The 21,689-nt window shown below is 40.0% G+C and overlaps 1 protein-coding gene across 8 annotated transcripts in view; it reads right to left on the bottom strand.

The window, feature by feature from the left end:
- Positions 1-21,689, bottom strand: part of ANKS1B (ankyrin repeat and sterile alpha motif domain containing 1B) — a 569,458-nt gene that overhangs the window by 24,089 nt on the left and 523,680 nt on the right. For all 8 annotated transcript variants that reach the window (XM_078146721.1, XM_078146726.1, XM_078146717.1 and 5 more), the window contains 3 exons: positions 19,206-19,217; positions 17,196-17,282; positions 3,928-4,065 (listed from right to left, as the gene is read on the bottom strand). In XM_078146721.1, coding sequence (XP_078002847.1) covers positions 3,928-4,065; positions 17,196-17,282; positions 19,206-19,217 — 237 coding nt within the window. The remainder of the gene's footprint in view (positions 1-3,927; positions 4,066-17,195; positions 17,283-19,205; positions 19,218-21,689) is intronic.

Genomic DNA, 21,689 nt, shown 5'->3' on the forward strand with positions numbered 1-21,689 from the left:
TCTTAATTACATATAAAATAATTTTTAACATTTTTTAAAATTCCAATAATCCTCAAAAACTGGCACATTTACATGGGCTTCAAGGCTTACAAAGGATTTTATACACACAATCTCGTCTGATTCTTCCAGTTCCGTCAAGGAGGCATTGTTATACAAGTTAGGTAAGTTTCTCCTCCTTGTCCTCCTCCATAACTTACAGTGACTTGTGATTTAATTGGTGCAGGGAATTGCCGGTCAAGAAATTCCCTCTCCTAGTGCCAATCAGTGCCTTCCTGCAATTTAGAATCTTAGTGTTGAGAGCACCGAGGTTAAGTGATTTGCCCAGGGTCATACTACCAGTGTGAGAAGCAAACCTTTAATCCGCCTCTTCCTAACTCTAAGGCTAGTGTTCCGTTTGTTAAGTGGGGGGTTCTTAGCCCAGGGTCCACAGATCCCTCTGATGGATAGATTTCAGGGGGTCTGTAGGCTTGTAGTTATAAAGAATATTTTGATAACTGGGGCCATCACCAGTGTCTTGACTTTTGTCTTGCCCCTGGATTTTGATGACTCTGGAGGAGAGTGAGGCTGATGTCTCTGTCTCACTTAAATCCAATTCATGAGCAACTCAAGACATCACTCTTGAAATGAAGGATGAACAACATTTTGATAACTATTTTAATTATAACTGGTTTCCTTTGCAATCCTATGTATTTTCTTTCATATATTTAAAAATACTATTATGAGAAGAGGGACTCTTCTGGCTTCACCAGATTCCAAAGGGGTCCATAACACAGGAAAAAGCTCTGGACCCCTGTGATTTCATAGATCTGATGTAGGGAATTCCCCTCTATCAGTGCAGGTCAGCATCTTCTTAGGGCATTGATGTCACACAGCCAGCATGAAAGTCAAGAGTGGAATTTGAACCCAGGTGTTGAAGATTCCAAGATCACCTTTCAACCAATTGATGGCATAAAGAAATCCTAATGGCCTAATTTGCTCTCCCATTAGATCCACTGTGAGGAAAAAGAAATGCACAAACACTGAAGCAAAAGATTGTGTTTTGAAGCTAAAACCTGTGACCTCAGTACAGGGAATGCTATGTTTGGTCAGGAAGTTAAATAGAGTTGATGTCAACGTGCCTCTTAATGGAGATCTCGGTGTAATTACAGCGAGGTCACCATCTGAGAGACGTGCAAGGTTTCTGGGTGAAATGCTTTTTTCTTGTTAACATCACAACAGGGAGCTGAGGCTGTGCTGTGGGGCAAGGCAGTGGGCCAATTTTTGACCATCTGTAGCCGATTCCTGAGAAACCACCATCCTGGGACTGGCTTTTCTCAAAAGGGGGTGGAAAGAAAAAGGCCCAATTTCCAGCTGAGATGTCAGAAGAGAGGAAATCTTGAGACATGCACACACACACACACACACACACACACACACACACACACACACACACACACACTGTCTCTCTCTCTCTCTCACACACACACATATACATCTGGAGAGGGAGAGACTGAAACTTCATTGTCTGCAAATTAAACAACTGCATTTCAGGGAATGGCAAGATCTGACTAATTGCTTAATTTGCCAGGTTTAATGGGGTTGTGAACAGGAGGGAGGGAGGAGAGAATTTATCCTTTTGTGGATTGAATGGAGCTACTTTAATTAATGCATTAATAGGGCAAAGCTCTTCTGAGGGAATTCCTGGTGTGGGCAGTCCCTCAACCTATAAGACCTATAACCTCTTTGTGGTTTAGGAGATGAGTGAATTGTCCCAGGATTATACTTTTAACAAATCTGATTTCCTTGGTATAGGGAACTAAGAAGGAAAATTTCTCTATAATGCAGAGCCACAGCTGCTTTGCAATTTAGAGAGCTGCCCAGGTTACTGAGAGGTTAAAGTAACTTGCTTTTCCAGAGTTCCACAGCATATAGGGGGCTAAGTGGTGCAGTGGATAGAGCACTGGGCCTGGAGTAAGGAAGACCTGAGTTCAAATCTGACCTGAGACACTTACCAGTTGTGTGACTCTGGGCAAGTCACTTAACACTGCTTGCCTCAATTTCCTCGCCTGTAATATGAACTGGATAAGGAAATGGCAAACCATTCCAGTGTCTTTGCCAAGAAAACCCCAAAAGGGGTCAGAAGAGTTGGACGTGACTGAAAAATGACTAAGCGACAGCAACAATCACTGAACCGACCTCTTCTTCTTAAAAACGAAGAAACAGCTTGAGGGGAGTGAGTGTGTGTGAGTGTGTCTTCTGAGTGTATGTGTGAGAGAGTGTGTGAGTGTGTGAGAGAGTGTGTGTGAGAGAGAGAATCTGTGTGTGAGTGTGTGTGAGAGAGAGAGAGTGTGTGTGTGTGTGTGTGTGAGAGAGAGAGAGAGGGAGTGTGTGTGTGAGAGAATGTGTGTGTGAGTGTGTGTGTGAGAGAGTGTGTGTGTGTGTGAGTGTGTGTGTGAGAGAGAGAGTGTGTGTGTGTGTGAGTGTGTGTGTGAGAGAGTGTGTGTGTGTGTGTGAGAGAGAGAGAGAGGGAGTGTGTGTGTGAGAGAGAGAGAATGTGTGTGAGTGTGTGAGAGAATGTGTGTGTGAGAGAGAGACTGTGTGTGTGTGTGTGTGTGTGTGTGTGTGTGTGTGAGAGAGAAATACATACATGTCTTAACCACTCACTCAATACCATGCCTCCCCCCCGCCAGCCCCTTCCCTAATCCTCAAGTATTTCCATTTTAGTTTGTCAATAAATCTCTGACGGTAGAATGTGCGTAGGAGACTCTTTTGAGGTGGGAGAATGTCCTGATAGCATCGCTGTGCCCCATATGGAGAGGGGGCAGCAAGTTTTTAAAGGCCTACTTGAGAATTCCACAAGCAGTACATAAATTTAGGAATATAATATTCCCCATTACCAACGCTGAAGGAAAGCAGAGTTGTACAAGGGCTTGAAAGAATAAAAATGGAGAAAGAGAGATGGCTGAGGACACATACCTTCTCTGTCCTGTCTGGGAAAATTCAACAGCTCAGGGTCCTTAAGAATAAAGCATTTATATAATGCTCTGAAAATGCTCTACCAATATCATCTCATTTAATACAACAACTCTGGGAGGTAAATGCTATCATAATCACCCCCATTTTACAGATGGGAAAACCCAGGCAGGCAGAGGTCAAGTGAATTGCTCAGGGTCACACACCTAGTAAGTGTCTGAGATCATGTTAGAACTGGTCTCCTGATTCCGGTCCAGCTGTCTATGTGCTGTGCTGGGTGCCTCTCTCCTTCACCGAGAAAAGAATTTCCCCCATCCTTTATCTTCCATGGTACAGTGGAAAAGAAGGTTGAACTCAGAGTCTTGGTACCTGAGTTCAAATCTCAGTTCTGCCCAAACTGTGTGAATTTGGGGGTTGGACTAATTGGTCTCTGAGGTCTGTGAGGCTAGGAACCTTCAATAGATTTCATTCTGAGTATAGAACCCCTTCCATAATGAGCATATGGGCCAAAGATATGCCTTACAGAGCCCAACTTTGTTGTTGCTAGTATTTGGTTTTGCTGGGATTAGACAACCCAAAATAATGAGTACTGTAAGAGACAATGAAAGTGGTATTTGTGTCCCTCTGGACTTTGGAAACAGATACTAAGAGGAAGGAGCTCTCCTTGGTACTAGAGGAAGGAGCTCTCCTTGGTATTAGAGAAATGGATTTGTTAAGCCTAAAAGTTTGGGCAATAAAAGAAGAAACACGGGACCCTTGAAACTCACAAGTCTGGGTGTGTGTGTGTGTGTGTGTGTGTGTGTGTGTGTGTGTGTGTGTGTGTTGTGTGTATGCCTGCAAAAAATTTACAGTAATTTGAGGAGGAAAGTTTCTCCTGCCAAAGTCCCAACCTGCAGAACATTTGGGTGTAGTACCTGGCAAAGCAGCTCTGTTACTCAGACTGACATTAAATAGAAATAAACCCCCAGGACTCACCACGTCAAAGGCTGTGAACACGTGGCAGTAATGGTGATTTGATTTCAAGTCTTTTGTGATATACGCAAATGTGGAGAGATCCTCGGGATCCTGAGCAGCACAGGAGATGTTCCGGATTTCGTGCTCAGCAATGATGTTCTGGAAGAAAAACAAAAGACATATTTCCAACCTTTTTTTTTTTCATTCATGAGAACAAAAGACTCTTAAATGAATTGGGCCATAGTAGTAGCCTTGTATGCTGAAATTACTTTACAATATCCAAACTAATCTTTTATTAAGCAACTAGTATATGCAAATCACTGTGTTAGGAACAGGGATACAAAGACAAAATGAAAAATGGTCCCTGGCCTAAGTGGGCTTACCTTCTAATGGGAAGATATAACTTGTAAACAGATAAATATAATAATAGCATTTTAATAGAATTTTAAGGTTTGCAAAAGTATTTTGTAAATATCAATCTCATTATGCATATAATACATGTTCTTTATGTGCATATATTACTATATAGTAACAATATATTATAAAGATAATAATTACCACAATGCCAAGCACATAGTAGGTGCTAGACAAATTCTAGGAATTATTATAATATTACTACATATATGCATATATATGGCTGTATATGGGCACACCTGTGTGTGTATAAATTCATTAGCACCAGTGCCTGGCAAATAATCCATACTATATAAATTCTAGCTATTATAAGATTATTACATATACGTGTATACATACACATGTATATGCATACCTATGTATGTATGTACATATCTGTATATGATTCATTAGCACAGTGCCTGGCAAATAGCAGATGATATATAAGGTGACAGATATTATTATATCATTATTATATATATATATATATATAATACATATGGTATATCTATATCTTCTCTACCTACCTCTCCCCCCCTTTCTCAGCCCCCCCCCTCAGAAGGAGAGAAAGAGTACAAAGGGATCACCCATGGGTGCTGGTATATCTTAAAAGAAGCTAGAAATTCTGAGGCATGGCAGTGGGGAGGAAAGGCATTCCAGGCATGAGAAACAGCCTAGAGATGGAATACAAGCTCAAGGGACAATTTGACTGGAGAGTGGAGTGTCTTTATATGCAATAAATCTGGAAAGATTTAGATTATTCAGGGCTTGGAACTCCATGCTGAGGAGTTTGTAATTTTTACCATAGAGGCAATAGGGAGCCATTGAAAGTTCTTGAATATTATCTATACAACTTCAGGCAAAAAAAGGATGACAGGAATGAAACGGAAATGATTAGAATGAAAGCTCTTTGAGGGTAGGGACTCTCTCTCTCTCTCTCTCTCTCTTGTCTTTGTATCTCCAATGCCTGACACTTAAATGTTTTGAACTGAATTGCATATTTTAGTTTGATTTTGAACTCCTCAAGATAGCAGTTCCCCAAAGCCTGGAACATCTGGAAAGCATTAACTCTGCAGCAAACGTTCCCAGGCCCTGGCTGGAAATGCTTCTTTTGTTGTGGTGAAATCTGAAAGCCCACAAGTTCACATAAAATCCATCTCTGCTATCTTAGAATAGCTTCTTCGCATTCTTAACCCTTGTCATCTCTCAAAAAAGTCCCTCTGCTTCCTGTACCCAGATTACGTTCTAATTGCACAATCTGAAATAAACCTTTGGCAGCTTGCCATGAGGGAGGAGCCTGTCTGTTGGTACCTAAAAATACTTTAAAAACATCTGTCTGCTGCCAGCAGCACCAATGAACACTTTGTGTTCTGTGCATAGAACAGCTGCATTGGTGGGGGAACAATTAAAGAATTAACTATATTAAAAATAATAAATTAAGGTGTCTTTCATCCTGGCACTGCAGCCAGCACGCTACAGAAATAATGCCTGTCAAAATGAGCTCAAATGAAAGCCAGAGCCCTCCAAGTACGTAACACCCTCTTCCAAGAATCTCAGAAGTACCACAGAAGGTCACAGCCTCATTCTATGGTTCCCATCCATTCTCAGTGATGGGCAAACAGGACAAAAAAAGCATCTTGTGAGTTTATGAAATGCGTTTATAAATGAACACTTTATTTAATAATTAAAAAAAACAAGTGGTTGCTACTGGTGAAGCCTCCAAGGTCATCCTCCTCCTCCTTCCCACCGGATGCTGCTGCCACAGTGGCAAAGCTGGTGCCTCTTGCATTGATTTTACCTCCCTAGGACAGAGTCACACTGGCAATATAGAAGCAGAATTGCTCAGTGGTTAGAGCCCTGGACGTGAAATCAGGAAGACTTGGTTCCTAATCCTGTCTCAAATGCCTCTTAGCTGTGTGACCATGGGCAAATGACTTGACCTCTCTGTGCCTCAGTTTCATCATCTGTAAAATGGGAGTGATAACAGCATCTATTTCCCAGGGTTGTGAACAGGCTCAAAGGGAACAACAATGCCTGTTAAGTACTATTTTTTTTAAGACTTCAGAATTCTTTTTTAAAAAATTAATTTATTTTGATTTATCAACAATCACTTCCATATGCTTTTGAGTTGAAAATTTTTCTCCCCCTTCCTCCCCCCCACCCTCCTCAAGATGGTGCACAATTACATTTACATGCCCATGAAACATATTTTCACATTAGTGAAGTTGTAAGTAAAAATTAAAACCAATAGGAGGAACCATCAGAAAGATGAAACAAAACTCAACAGAAGGTAAAAATAAGTGATAGCGATTCAACTTCCATAGTTCTTTCTTTGGACATGGACAGCATTTTCCATCCCGAGGCCTCTGGAGATGTCTTAGATCCTCGTAATGCTGAGAAGGGTTCAGTTTAACAATCTTAGTCATTGCATAACGTGGCTGTTATTGTGTACAAAGTCCTCTTGGTTCTGCTCACTTCACTCAGCATCAGACCATATAAGTCTTCCCAGGTTTTTCTGAAGTCAGCCTGTTCATCATTTCTTATAGCACAATAGTATTCCATTCCATTCATATACCACAACTTGCTCAGCCATTCCCCAATGGATGGGCATCCTCTCAATTTCCAATTCTTTGCCACTGTTAAGTGCTATTTAAATGCAATTATATAGACAAGTTCCTTTAAAAACATTTCTTATTTTCAGTGATAGGGAAAGGGACTGGGTGATAAGGACTGGGCTTATGATTTCATTGGTGTAAGGTACTCTTGGGTGGAGAAACTTCTTTTACCGATGCAAGGCAGTACCTTCTCTTGCAATTTATAGCCTTAGAAAGACGTCTAGAGGTGCTTGTTTCTTCAGTTGTTTTCAGTCATGTCCAACTCTCTGTGACCCCATTTGGGATTGTCTTGGCAAAGATACTGGAGTGCTTTGCCATTTCCTTCCCCAGGCCATTTTACAGATAAGGAAACTGAGGCAAACAGGGTTGAGTGACTTGCCCAGAGTCACACAGCTAGGAAGTGTCTGACGCCGGATTTGAACTCAGGAAGATGAGTCTTTCTGACTGCAGGCCTGGCACTCTATGCACTGTGCTACCTAGCTACCCAAGTCTAGAGCACGGATAGATTAAAATAACTTGCCCAGCTATATCTTTTGTTTTTGTGAATCCATCTGCAGCACCTCCCCTACCCAACTATCTTCTTGTAAGAGAGATTATAAAAGAAAAAAACCCCAGCATCCTTCATCTACCTCAATGGTATGTAAAATTCCATACCCATGGTCCCCCACCTCTGCATTGAAGAGGAGGAAGAGTTCCATTTTCTCCATTTTCCCCTGGGGACAAGCATGGTCTTATAATTCTATAGCATTCAGTTTCATTGCATTTTTTTCTTTTTCTTGGTCATTCTTTGCTGCAGTCTTTGTCTAAACTGTTTTCCTGGTCTCCTCCTTTCCTGCTGCATTGGTTGATATGTCTTTGCCTGCTTCTCTGAATTCCTCACATTTGCTTTTTCTTGCAGAGTAGTAGTATTTCATTACATTCATAGACATTTTCTTTTGCATGGTATTTTAGCCAGACCGGTATTTCATTTGCACTCTCTAGAACATTAAGTAGGGACCCATAAGACAAGCCAAAGCACTAGGGGGCAATTAAATTATAGGAAAAATTGTCCCCATAATTTTCAATGAACTGAGTTCTTTTATTCTTATCTAGAGAGTTTTTAAATGTCTCCTCTTAGGAGGGAAGTGACTGAAGGAGATGGCATTTGTTTCTGATTGCTGAGGAGGAAGAGAAGGGTGAAACATTACTGAGTTGGGAATAGTTAGATGTGAATGACACGGTCAGATTGATTTTTCTCCCTTAACTCTGCATTAATTTTTAGAAGAATAACAGTGTGTCTAAGACTTAAAGGTATATTCCCATCAGATAAAAAAAACCCTGACAATCACACACACATACACAAATCCCTCAAGTTCCCGTGTCTTTCATCAAAAGTTGCTTGAGGCAGATAGGTGGTGAAGTCGAGTCTGTCTGAAGTCAGGAGGACCTGAGTTCAAATGTGGCCTCAGACACTTAATAGGTGTGTGACCCTGAGCAAGTCACTTAATCACTTTGCTGCCAAAAAATAAAGAAAAATATTTTTTAAAAAGCTGTTTGCTTTCTGGCTGGTGGGTATATGGTGGAATGATCTAGTCCAGTTAAAGTTTGACATAAGATCAGGTTACAGTGGAGAAGAAGGAGCCATGATTCTATTTCTTTCTTCTTCTGCAAAATAAGGCATATATTTCCTCTCAATTCTGTTTGGTTTTCTCTGAGGCAGAGAATGAAGCCTTTCCCACACAGAGTGGCACCCACAGAGCAACAGCGGCAAACAGTGAAGGCTGGCCAGGTGCCAGAACTGTGCTCAAAAGCCCAAGTGGAGAGTCCCTATAGAGCAGGCCCCGAATGCTGGCACACACAGTACACAACTCTTAATTTGCTCTTAATTTGAGTCCCAAGTTCTTAGAAGGCGACAGATTTGCATTAAACAAAAGGACTTTTTTTGGGGAATCCTTCCCTCCCCCCACCTCACAAACATTCCAAATTATCGTGTTAGTGTTGGGCTGATTTGAGTGCGGCATCTGGGGTGGGGGGGAATTTTTATTGTCTTCTTAATTGACCCAGATGGAGAAACCATAGTACCGGTGGGTTCAGGCCCTTTTCATTCTGACTCCAAGCAGAAAGTTGACATAAAACACAAATCTTCCAATTTTCAGCCAAGTACTTGGTCTGAGTCTTCTGCTCCCTCTTGAGGGATCTTCTAAATCTGAGGATCGAGGCGAGGGCACTGTGGGAACTCGGTTATGGCAGTTTGCGGATGTCTGTCAGGTCTGATGCTCCCCCTACCTCTGGGTCATAAGCCTTGGTGAAGCTTACTGGACGTAAATTATTTTTGTGCTAAATCTTTTCTGTGCTCAGTTTTTAACTTGAGATAATTTTCAGCTTCTCTCTGTTCAAATCATGATGACTGATTCCATTTTTTTCTCCCACGTTGTTGGGTTGTAAATTTCGAGTCTCATAACTTGCCTCTTAAGTACTTGTTCCCACCCCACCCACACCCAATGAACCCAGCTGCAGATAATTTATTTGAAAAGACAGAACAGCCTTACTTGAGAAAACAGACCTCTCCCTGTCTCTCACTATTTAATGGAGGCCAACGTTCATAGGAGAAAAAAAGGGAAATTAGAAAATTGCTAATTACCCTTTATACATCAAAAAACTTCTTAGTTGGGAACAAAGAAATCAAACGTGGAGGTGGAAAAAGCACTGTCCTGGGAATTAGGAAATATAAGTTCTAGTCTTGAAACTCTAAATATAATATATATAATATATATTATATAGGTATATAATATAATTCTAATTAGCTGTGTGTCCTTGCATGAATCACCTGAGGTTTCTGAGCCTCACTTGTCTCATCCATAAACCCATAAAGATTGACCAGAAGATCATAGATCTTAGAGGCCATGCAGTCCAAACTCCTCATTCACAAGGAAATTGAAACCCACAGAGGTTAAATGGCTTTTCCAAGATCATCCAGGTAGTAAGTATCAAAGGCAGGTTTTCTTGGCAAAGACACTGGAGAGGTTTGCCATTTCCTACTCTAGCTCATTTTACAGATGAGGAAATTGAGGCAAACAGGGTTAAATGACTTGCCCAGGGTCACACAGCTTATAAGTGTCTGAGGCCACATTTGAATTCGGGTCCAGATATTTGGATGTGAAAGAATTCTGGAAGATACGAGTTCATTACCAGGATAAAATATCCACCTTCAGGTATTTCTTTAAGCTCTGTCTTGATTACAGGCTTAATGGCCATTAATAAATGAAACTGTTCTCATATTCCATAGTAGGCTTGGATTTCACAAGTCTTATATTTCACATAGGAGGGTCAAGCTAAGTTAACACTTCCACAACAGAATCTCCATGACAAAAGCATGCCTTAAAGTACTAATTAGGATTTTGAATAATCAAGCAATAAGCATTTATGAAATTCAGGTGCTAGGCCTGAAAAGATGCTAACCCTTTTTGTGAGGGGGACTGGAGCTGAGATTTAATTGGTCTAGGAGATTCAGATCTGTCACACTGCATGGAGCCTTATCTGCAAATCATGGTCTTAGCGAATTGTCTATGTTAAGTGACTTTCTCAGGGACACAGAGTGAGCCGGTAAGTGTCATAGGGCAGACTCGAACTCAGGTTTTCCTGACTCTAAGGTCACCCCTCTATACTCTCTGCCATGCTGCCTCTCATGATAAAATGTATACCAAATACAATAATTCCTATTTCTATATCTTTTTAAGGCTGACAAAGTGCTTTCCTCAATCCAACTCCAGGAGTTAGGGAGTGCAAGGATCATTATTCCCATTTTACAGATGAGAAAACTGAGGCTCAGTGGGAGTAAAGTGATATACTTGCTGTCATGCAGCTAGTATGTGTTGGGACTGGAGTTGAAACCCAGGCATCTTGACTCCAGCTGTCACAGATGCTCCTTACACATTGTGTTCAGAGAAGCAGCAGCTCTAAAGGGTAGAGAGCTGGCTTGAGAGTGAGAGTGACCTGGGTTCAAGTCCTTCCTTTGATACTAATTATGTGATCCTGGGCAGGCAGGTCACTTCATCTCTCAGTACCTGAGGCTAGAGGTTGTCAAACAAGGGTCCAGAAACCCTTCCCGAGTGTGGTCAGAACCAGATTAAAATGTCATTGGGAAATACTTAAAGTAAGTAAAAATACAATAGAATGTGGATAATGTTAACTTGTGGATTTCTAAGTCATTCGTATGTATGGTTTCCTATGTGAAATATAAGACATGTTATGGTTTCTATTTGAGTTTGATACCACTACCTTAGCTCTCTGAGATGATATATTGCAAAGCAAATGTTGATTTGAATTTGAAGGGGGAGTTTTCCTCATCTGGGAGTTCCCTATCAATAATGAAATCTGCGGTCTAGCCCCACTCCCAACATCTACCCCACTCTCAGCACTGGGAACTGACCTCTTTCTCATCTCTGCCATTTGGAATCTATATCTTCATACAGGGCTCAGCTCAGATGTCACCTTCTCTGTGAAGACTTTCCTGCCCCACCCCCCCACCCATAGGTTCTCTTTTCCTTCTCATGTTTTCCTGGAGAACTTTGTCAGGATCTCTCCTTGTCTCTTTCACTGCATGCCTTGTACTAGAATTATTATTATTATTTTTGTTGCACACTCCAGTAGAATATAAGCTCTCGAGGGTTGGAATGGTTTCACTTTTGTCTTTGTATCCCCAGTACCTTACCTCGTACCTGGCACATACAGTGGGTGTTTACTAAATGCCCGATGAGTTAAATTGAATGAAGGAGCATCCTTTTTAAATGCAGGCAGTATGAATGCATTAGAAGACACTGTATTGGTTTCATTGTATTGCCATTCATTTCACTGTTAAATATTTCTGATGAAATGGTTGTCATTAGATATGGCACACATCTAACGTTTTAGTCTCTGTAGTCATGATAACAATTTGTGTTCATAAAGTAATTCATAGATTCTGTGCATTATGCCATTTAAGCCTTACAACCCTTTAAGGGAGCTTATATGATGATTATCATTCCCATATTACAGATAAGGAAATTGGTTCAAATAGGCCAGGCATATTCTTCATGCAGAACTACCTAGTAAATGCTTGTTGAATTACAGAATAACAGAACATCAGAGATAGTAGGGACTGCAGAGATAATTGAGTGCAATTTTTTTTTTAAGATGAGGAAAATGATCAAATGAAATTGAAAATCTTTTATACCAACAAAATCAATGCAACTAAGCTAAGAAGAGAAGTTGTTAACTGGAAAAATAGTCAACAAATAGTTCTCATAATTATTACCCACCATATAAAATTGCTTTAGATCGCTAATAATGAAAGATATTTAAATCATTTCACATCCCCAAATTGGCAAAGATGACAAAAGATGGGAATAATCAATGTTAGAGGGGTTGTAGGAAGACAGCCATAGAGATAGAATACACTATAGATGGTGAATGGTCCAACTACTCTGAAAAGCAATTTAGAATTGTGCTGAAATAAAATGTCCATGCCCTTTGACCTAGACATTTTACTGCTAGTCATAGAACTGAAGGAAGTCAAACACCTATGTACACCAAAATATTCGCAGTAGTACTTGTAGTAGAAGCAAAACACTGGAAATGATGAAATAAGTGAAGTTGAGAAAGGTAAAGCTAATTATAATTACAAGATTATGGATTTAAAGCTGGAAGAAACTTCAGAAGCCATCCCTTCATTTTACAGATGAAGAAACTGAGAGCAGGGGAAATGACCCTTACTGAAGGTCACAGCAGAGGCAGAATTGGAACACAGGTCCTCTGACTTCAAATCCAGTGCATTCCTCATTGTATTGAGGCAACGCACTTAGTAAGTGGCAGAGTAAGGATGCTGTTGGTAATACTGCTCCTTAAGGGACATGGTACCAAGAATAGCTGAGAGTGAGTTAAGTTCCACTGGCCTACTGAATGCCAGCACAGGGTTCTTTCCCACCATACCCATTTGTCTCTCTTCAGAATTTTCTTTGTTATTGTACAATGATAAAACACCCTCACTGTAGACTTTAGGATATGGTGTTTTTCTTGATTTAGCCTCTATATGGAGACAGCCAGGTGGCACGATGGATAAAGCATTGAACTTGGAGTCAGGAAGAGCTGAGTTCAAATGCACCTCGGATACTCACTAGCTTTGGGATCCTGGGCAAGGCTACCTTTTTCAGCCTCATTTTTTTAATCTGTAAAATAGGGATTATAATAATACCTACCTCCCAGAGCTGTTGGGAGGATAAAATGAGATAATATATGTAAAGTACTTTGCAAACCTTAAAGTGCTGTATAAATTTAGCTACGATTATGACAATCACTACTGGGCTTATCGGCACATTACTGAACATCTATGCTTTCCAGGTAGCAGAGCTTAGCAGCACCTTTCACTTTTCTGCAAGGGATTAGGATGACAGGATCTAGATGTGGAATGAACCTCAAAGACTCTGTGATCCTGAGTCCCTTATTTTACACATGTTCAAACCAAGAACCAGAAAAGTTCAGTGACTTGCCCAAAGTCTCCCAGACAATAAGAGCCTGGATTCACCCCCAGATCCTCTGACTCTTCTGCTTTATCGATGACTTTTTTGGTAAAAGCTGGTACATGGCCTTAGGTTTTTCACTTATGGATAGGACTGAACTAACCCTGAAGGAAGAAGGTGGCCTGGTGCAGTAGAGTAAGCATTAGATGTGGGAGTCGTAAGACCTAGGTTCAAATCCTACCTCAGACATTGTGTGACCATGTAAAAGTCAGAGCTTCTCGGGGACTTAGTTTTCTAAGAATAAGAATACATAATGTAACAGAATAATATATGATCCTATATAATAATGACAGCTAGCATCTATATAGTACTTTAAGGTTTACAAAGCACTTGTGTTATCTCATCTGATCCTAACTACAGACCTGGGAGGTAGGTGCAATTGTTCTCCCTATTGGGGAAACTGAAGCTAAGTAAGAAAGATTAAGTGACTTGCCCAGAGTAAAGTGTTTTGCAAATCTTAAAGTTCCATATAAGTGGTACAGTTGTTGTTTTGTTATTATTATTCCTTTGCATTTTCAGAACTCAGATGGGTTAATGGCATTAACTTACCAAGACTGTCAAAATGGGACCTAGCCTTGGAGTCAGGAAAACCTGGGTTCGAGTCTTGCCCCTAACACACAGTGGTTGGGTGGTGATGGGACTGGAGATATGTGGCATAGTAGTAAGAGCATAGGGTTCAGATTCTGCATCTGATGTTTATCATATAACTGGAAAAGTCCATTTAATTTCTGTAGGCCTCAGTTTCCTCATTTGTAAAAATAAACTAGATAGACTCTGAGCTCTCTTCCAGCTCTAAATCTAGGAGCCTAAAATCACCTCACCTCCTTGGGCCTCAGTTTCCTCATCTGTAAAATGAGGAGGTTGGACAAATGATTTTCAAAGTCCCTTCTAGCTCTAAATCTACAATGTGTTATTAATTGCATGGCTTGTGAGGACTTAGGAAGGAAGTGGTGATCACTAAGGTCCAGCAAAAATAGGTTATATTAGGCCAACTGTATTTCTTTTCCTTTTTAAAAATATGGTAACAGCCCTTAGCAGCTAGACAATCAGCTAGCATTTATTAAGCACCTACTATGTGCCAGGCACTGCAGTAAGTTCAGGAAGTACAAAGAAAGGCAAAAACCAGTCCCTGCTCTCCAGGAGCTCAGAGTCTAAGCTTAGCAGGGTGCCTGGTACATAGTAGGTGCTTTTTTTTGACTCGACTTGGCCAGTCAAGGGAAATTCTACAGTTATAGAATTCCAGTATTTCAGCAATGGATCTGAAAAAAAATTTCCCAAGAAGGACAGATGCAGATTAGATAGTGTAGCTATGTAAGTGCCTGACTGCCAGAAGAACCAAACCTAGAGTCTTTGTTATTGGTGCCATGACCACTATAATGGGGAATCCCTGGGATCTGTCCTTAGTACTGAACCTTTCAGCATTTTTATCAGTGACTCAGAAAAAGTCATTTATGATACGCTTATTAAATTCTCAGAAGACATACAACTACTGGGAATAGTTAGCTGACAGATGACAGAGGAAGGCTCCGGAAGGATCCTGAGATAGAATTATGGGCTGACTCTAATAAGATGAAATTTAATAAGGAGATATAGATATACCTATGTATATCTATATTTATATAGTCCTATACTTGGGTTAAAAAAGCCCCCAATAACTATAGTAAGGAGGCAGGCACGTGGCTAGAATTTTTAGTAAGCTGTAAACTTAGCATGAACCTACAGTGTGGCGGGTCTTCCTGACCTCATGGGTAGTTCTCTATCCACTACGTTCTGCTTGAATCTCAAGTGTTATTTCAGAATCTGATAAATCAATGGGCTGCCTCCTATAGTGGAGACAATGCTGAGTCAGGGATAGTTGGGTTTAGTTACTGCCCCTGGTCCTTATTGAGCAACCACAGATATCTTTCCTTTCCAGATATTGTCTCCATTTTACAGATGAGGAAGTGAGGCTCAGGAAGATGAGGTGATTCCCCTTAACCTTTCTGAAACTTGCTTTCTTTATCTGTGAAATGGGATGAGAATATCTAAAGCCTACTCTACTTAAAGGTTTGTTGTGAGGCTGAAATGGCTTTATTTGGGGAAAGGACTTTGTAAAATGTATGGTACCAATGTGCGTTATGGCGATTTTTTCTGTTAGGTGTCTATTCAGTGAATCTGCATGTGTTGAATCTATCATCCAGAAGAAGAGTGTATATGTAGATGTATGACTTTATAGCTCCATGTATAAAGCCCTTTATTTAGTGACATTCCCTCTGAGGAAGAAGGTTTAAAAATTGTGCCTCTTTCTTCACAGAAGTATTGGCTGGTTAGGTAAAAGGTGCTTAACTCTATGTGGCTCAAAGGATAGTAATGTGGTGATAGGGATCATGGTTAATCATTCACTAAATGCTTAGCACATACCAGGCTTTGGAGACACAAAGACAAAACTAAGACAGGCCTTGCCCTCAAGAAACTTACATTCAGTTGGGGGTAAACATCACCTAACTATATAAGAAGAGGCAAAATAAATATGGTAACATATAAAATATTATACATAAATAGATACTAAATATACAGAGTAATTGATCAGCACATGTTTTGGGGAGAGAAGTACTAACAGTGCTTCAGGAAAGGCCTTGTGTATTAACTTGGGCAAGTTATTGAACTTCTCTGTGCCTCAGTTTCCTCATCTGTAAAATGAGGGGATCAGGCTCAAGAGCCTCTGAGACCCCTTTTAGCTCTAAGTCTGGAATCCTGTAGTCTTACGATCTTTTTAAGAAGCAAGGGAAAAAAGGAGAATCTTTGTAAGACAAAACTACCTAACAAAGACTAAAAGTAAAGTGAATGTATAGTTAGGAAGAGGGGTTCATGGGTTCGGGCAGAAAGCAAAGGATTGTGAAACAGACTTAAAATCTGAATAGGCCACCTTTGTAGGCCTCTTTTCTCATCTATAAAATAAGAGGACTGGTTTGGGCTAGCTGATTTCTCTTGACTCTCCCCAGCTCTGTTATAATACGGAAGTAATCTTTGATGTCATCAGCATGGGGAGCTCCTGGTATGGGAATTTCCTCTGCCCCCTTCAGATTGTAACCTCATGTATGCCATAGTGCACTACAAGGTTACAGCAGTAGATCCAGAAGGGATTCCAGAAGTCATCTAATTCAACCCCTTCACTTTACAGATGAGGAAAACTGAGGCTTATAGTGACTAAATGACTTATCTAAGGTCACACAGCCACTTAGTGATAGAACTGAGATTTGAATTTTGCCAGAACCTTCTTTTTATCACATCATACAGCCTATAAGATCTAGGGAGTGAGTTGATTGGGGGCATGCAGAATATACAAAATATATAAGATTTTTTTTTTAGAGGAGTTGGAGGAGTGGGGAAAAACTGGTAGCTGACAGGGACTAGAAAAGAACGTAGGATGTAAAGAACTTTCTACGTTCTATAACCTGGGTGTCCTCTAAATCTTATTCAAATTTAATCTATTTTATTTATTCTAACTCATCTATTCAAACTATTCAAGTTTAAAACAGTACTAAGATTTTGGGATGCCCCCACATTAGGTAATTTGCCCAGAGTCACTCAGCTGGGAAGAACCAGGGGTAGGATTTGAATCCAGGTGTCCCTGACTCTCTCATTAGGACCATGGTACTGCTATGTGTCTGCTGCCACACTGGAAATCTGTACTTGGCTTCGTGCCTGCTGGTTTATAAAGTAACCTCAGGCACTGTTCTTAATCTACTGCCCCACCAACCTCACATACCTTATTTGTGGCATCGATAAATTTGACTCCTTTATAAGAGACCGAAAGGATAATCGTAGGGACTTTCTTCATCTGCTCTGTAGATTTCTGAAAATAAAATTAGAAAGCTGTGAGGACAGGACATGTTGCCTGGCAACTGAAACACATAATTTTTCCTCTTGAAAGATTTAAATGAACTAAACTTATATTACACACACATACACACACACACACACACACACACACACACATACACATCTATTCCCCCACAGAACACACTCTAATTTACATGTTTGTCTCTATTCTCTTGGGTTTTGACTATGCTTCAGGCTTATAAAGTGTCTGTCTTGCACTTCAAAAGCTAAAAAAAAGTCTCTGTTGCCAATTAGTGGGAATACTCTTCTTCCCAGGCACTAAAAGAAAACAAGGAGTTCTGTCCCCTCCTGCATTTCTAGAGTTTCTTGCTCCTAAGAGAGTTAGTGAAGCCATACCTGGTTCACCCTAAGGCAGGAGTTACTAACCTTTTATATGTCCTGTACCTTCTATGCATCATTTTTTCCATATACTGCTTAAAAGCATTTAAAAAATGAAATAAAATAGAATTTAAATAAATTTAAAAATAAAAATAAATTTTAAAGAAGCATTTAAAAATTTATAAAACAAAATACATAAAATTATAAAGGAAACCAATTACCTAGTTATCAAAATATTTTTTAAAGGTCCCAAATCCAACATTAAGAACACCTTAGAAGCAAAGTTTTAGGCTTTAAAAATAAGAAAATAATGAGTACATATTATCCTTTATCCCTTTGTTCTTCATTCAAAACATATGGGTTTCTAATTAAACTTAATACATCAATCCTTGAGGAATCTGTGGTTTGATCAATGTCAGTTATCTCTCCACATATCCTCTAATGCTTAATTATGGAATGGAGGTGACCCTGGGTTCTTGTTAAGTACTATGTATGACAGCAGAGTATAAAGTGTGGAAGTTTCTGCCAGCTAGAAAAGTTTTGTGTAAATTCTTTAAAAGGATGCATTTAATATTTCTGCTTTTCTTCATTTGGTTGTGAGATTTTTATGCCCTAATACATGGTCAATTTTTGTCAAGGTGCCATGTACTGCTGAAAAAAGGTATACTCCTTTCTACTCATATTCAGTTTTCTCCAGAGATTGATCATATCTAACTTTTCTAAAATTCACCTCATCAACTTAACTTCCTTTTTGTTTGTTTTGTGGTTAGAGTTATCTAGTTCTGAGAGGGGAAAGTTGAGGTCCCCCACTAGTATTGATTTATTGTGTTTCCTCTGGTAACTAATTTAGATTATGTAAATTCTTAACAATGAACTATGACTGCTTGCTGAGGCCCAGCCTAGTTCAATGTGTTGAGAGGCCCATCAGAAGTAGACTGGCCACTGAAAGATGAATTCTTTAGCTAGGATAATTCACTAATACCCAGTTTCCACTACTCTAAAACAACAGCCTTCTGAATTTTTCTTGAACAGGGTCAATCTTTCCCAAAAATGCAACTTGAACTTTCAGCAAAATCTTATTAGGCCGACCAGCCATCCCATATTCCAAATCCCTTAGATGAATGAAACAGTCTTGTAGTAATCAGTAACAAGCAAAGTGAAGATGCATAAGCACTTGCTTGCATTCCTTCATCATTTAGACCCGTTCATCTTCTTAGGTTAAATTCTTATGAGAAATTTTCATTTTTTAAAATCAATGTACTTGGAACTACAGTACCTTTGTGTTTGGCCTTGGTCATCAGTGTTTTAGCTCTGCATGTAATTGATCAGGTACTCTTGTTTTTTGCCTTCGGTACTGGTGTATCTACGTGTATATATAAACATATATGTGTATATATATAGATGAATATGCATGTATGTACACGAGCAGGTGTATATACATACATGTTCCTCTAGGTGCAATGTTTATTACTGTTCCCAATTCATCTTTTTAAACATCATTTCCCCATCAACACCCTTCCCCTCTACCCTATAGCATTAAATATCAAAATTTACCTACCTGACAGTTAGCCTGATGGATTTTCCAGGTAAAGCAGGTAGGAGAACAAGGAAGAAAACACATGGAAAGGTAAGAGAAAAGCCTTCTTAGCAATCCATCAAGAACTGAATCAGTTTGCTGAAGACAGTCACTTAGGACTTCGTACTCAGTACTTTGGACAAGACAGCTAACCTCTTGAACTTCAGTTTCTTGATTTGTAAAATGAGGGGCTTGGACTAGGTGACCTTAGCACAGTGCCTGGCACGTGGTAAGCACTTAAAAATTATCTGTCAGTCTGTCTACCTATCTGTCTTTGAGGTCCCTTATAGCTCCAGACTGAGATCTCTAAATAATGTTGCAAAATGGAAGAAGCTATTGAGATGTTCCAAGATCTGGACCAAGGCCTTCTCATTTTAAAAATTGCTGTGGGTTTTTACCAACCCGGTCTCTCTTCTCCTCTCTCGGTTTACTCATCTTTACTCCATTTGCATGGCTGTCTCACTACTGATATGCCGGAACCTTCTGTTCTGAGCTCCCAGCACCCAGCTCACTGCCTTATGTAGGCCAACTTCTTGGCTCCCTCTCATGTGAAATTTCATCAGGAAAAAAAAAATGCCTAGCCTTTCTTCCTGGCTGTCTGCTTCCATTGCCCAAGCTTATTTCTGAAAACTCCGAAATGAGATGAGGAATTGGAGGTCTTTTCAGACGCAGTTGGAATCCAAACCTGCTCAATTCAGCAATGATGCTGCGATTGAATCTTTCATCTAAGCCATTCTGCTGTGATTTAGACAATCTTTTTTTTTCTCATTCTTCAGACACGACGTCTTTTAGTTATTCATTCATTTCTGTCCGTTAGCAAATGTGTATAGCCTTCCACATAAAGAGAATTAAGTAGCCAAATGTTAAGTTTCTATTGTTCCTATTTAGAGTTTATTAAATAGTTTACACTGCATTGACAAAAAGCAGCCATTTTCCTTGTGCTTTCAAATGGAATTTGAAATGATTCCATTTTATCATTTTTCTTTTATGCTAGCTGCTACCTTTTTTTTGGTGGGGTGCATGGAACTGTGAATTCATCTGCATAGAGAAGTCCTAGTGTGGAAACTCTCTCTACCAATGAAAATTAGCAACTGATAGCATAATAAAAATCATATATTTAGAACTGGAAGGGACTTCAGAGACTATTTAGTCTAGCCCATTCATTTTTACGGATGAGGAAACTGAGGCATCGAGAGGTTATGTGTCTTGTCCCAAGTCGCTCTGTAACTCACAGTCATAAACAGGTGCCTGAAACACTGAGAAGTTATTAAAACTAATGAGTCAAAGAGAGGACTAGAATCCAGGAGGCAGCACGGCATGGTGGAAAGCATGCTGGATTTGTAAAAATAATGACCTGGGCTTGAATCCTGGTTCTCCCACTTAGTTATGCGACTGTGGACAAACTGTTTTACCTTTCTGATTTCAGTTTCTTCACCTGTAGAAGGAAGTAGTTGGACTAGATGGCCCTTCCAACGCTAACTATTGTAACTATTGTTCTATGATCTTTCCTGGTTCTAAATCAACGATCCTAAATCCTGGTGTCATGAAAAGAGCCCAGGCCTTCACCTCAGAGGATCTGGCTTTCAGATCTGTCCCTGATGCTTATCACCTGTTTGACCTTGGGCAAGTCACTTCACTTTCCTGGGCAGGTTTCACTTTCCTTATCTATCAAATGAGGGGGTTGAATGAAAGGGCATCTAAGATGCCTTTTAGTTCTAAATCTGTGATCTTATGATCCACCCTGGCTCTAAACCTGTGTTTTAAATTCATCTTTCTGAAGTCTGTCTTATCTACCTCGCCATCTGCTACATCTCCGTAAAAAAAAGAGAAAACAAAATGGATAGCCTGCTAGGTAAGATCAGAGGATCATCATTTAGACCGGCAAGGTTTTTCTCAATGCTTTACTTCTGTCGTCCTTACATTTTTCCAATGCTTCTCACCGTTCCTGCCCTTCCGCAACCAAGGTAGAAAGAACCCAAGCTGAATTAATGTCAGGACCAGTAATGAATAATAATAACAATAATAATAATAATAATAATGATAATGCTCGGGTATGCTAATTTCCCTGGAATTGACGCTGTAAAGAAATCTCTGGCAGACAATGAGTTACGCAGTACACATAAGCTTTTATAAGCAATCCAGTCTGTGGCAGATTTTTGTCTTTCAAGAGGGGGAAACATCAGAGATTACAGGGGTTAGAAAGGATTTCAAAACATGACCTTCCAGTCCAGGGGTGGGGAACCTGAAGCCTCAAGGCCACATGTGGCCCTCTAGGTCCTTAAGTGCAACCTTTTGATTAAGTCCAAGTTTTACAGAACAAATTCTTTTATTAAGGAGATTTGTCTGTGAAGTTTGGCTTCAGTCACAGGGCTGCACTTGAGGACCTAGAGGGCCACCTGTGACCTTGAGGCCACAGATTCTTCAGCACTGTTCTAGTCCATTCTTTCTTTTTGTAATCAGGAGCTT

Source organism: Phascolarctos cinereus, unplaced genomic scaffold, assembly GCF_003287225.1.
Source record: "Phascolarctos cinereus isolate Bilbo 61053 unplaced genomic scaffold, phaCin_HiC Scaffold_1;HRSCAF=81, whole genome shotgun sequence".
In the NCBI taxonomy this organism is placed as follows: Eukaryota; Metazoa; Chordata; class Mammalia; order Diprotodontia; family Phascolarctidae; genus Phascolarctos; species Phascolarctos cinereus.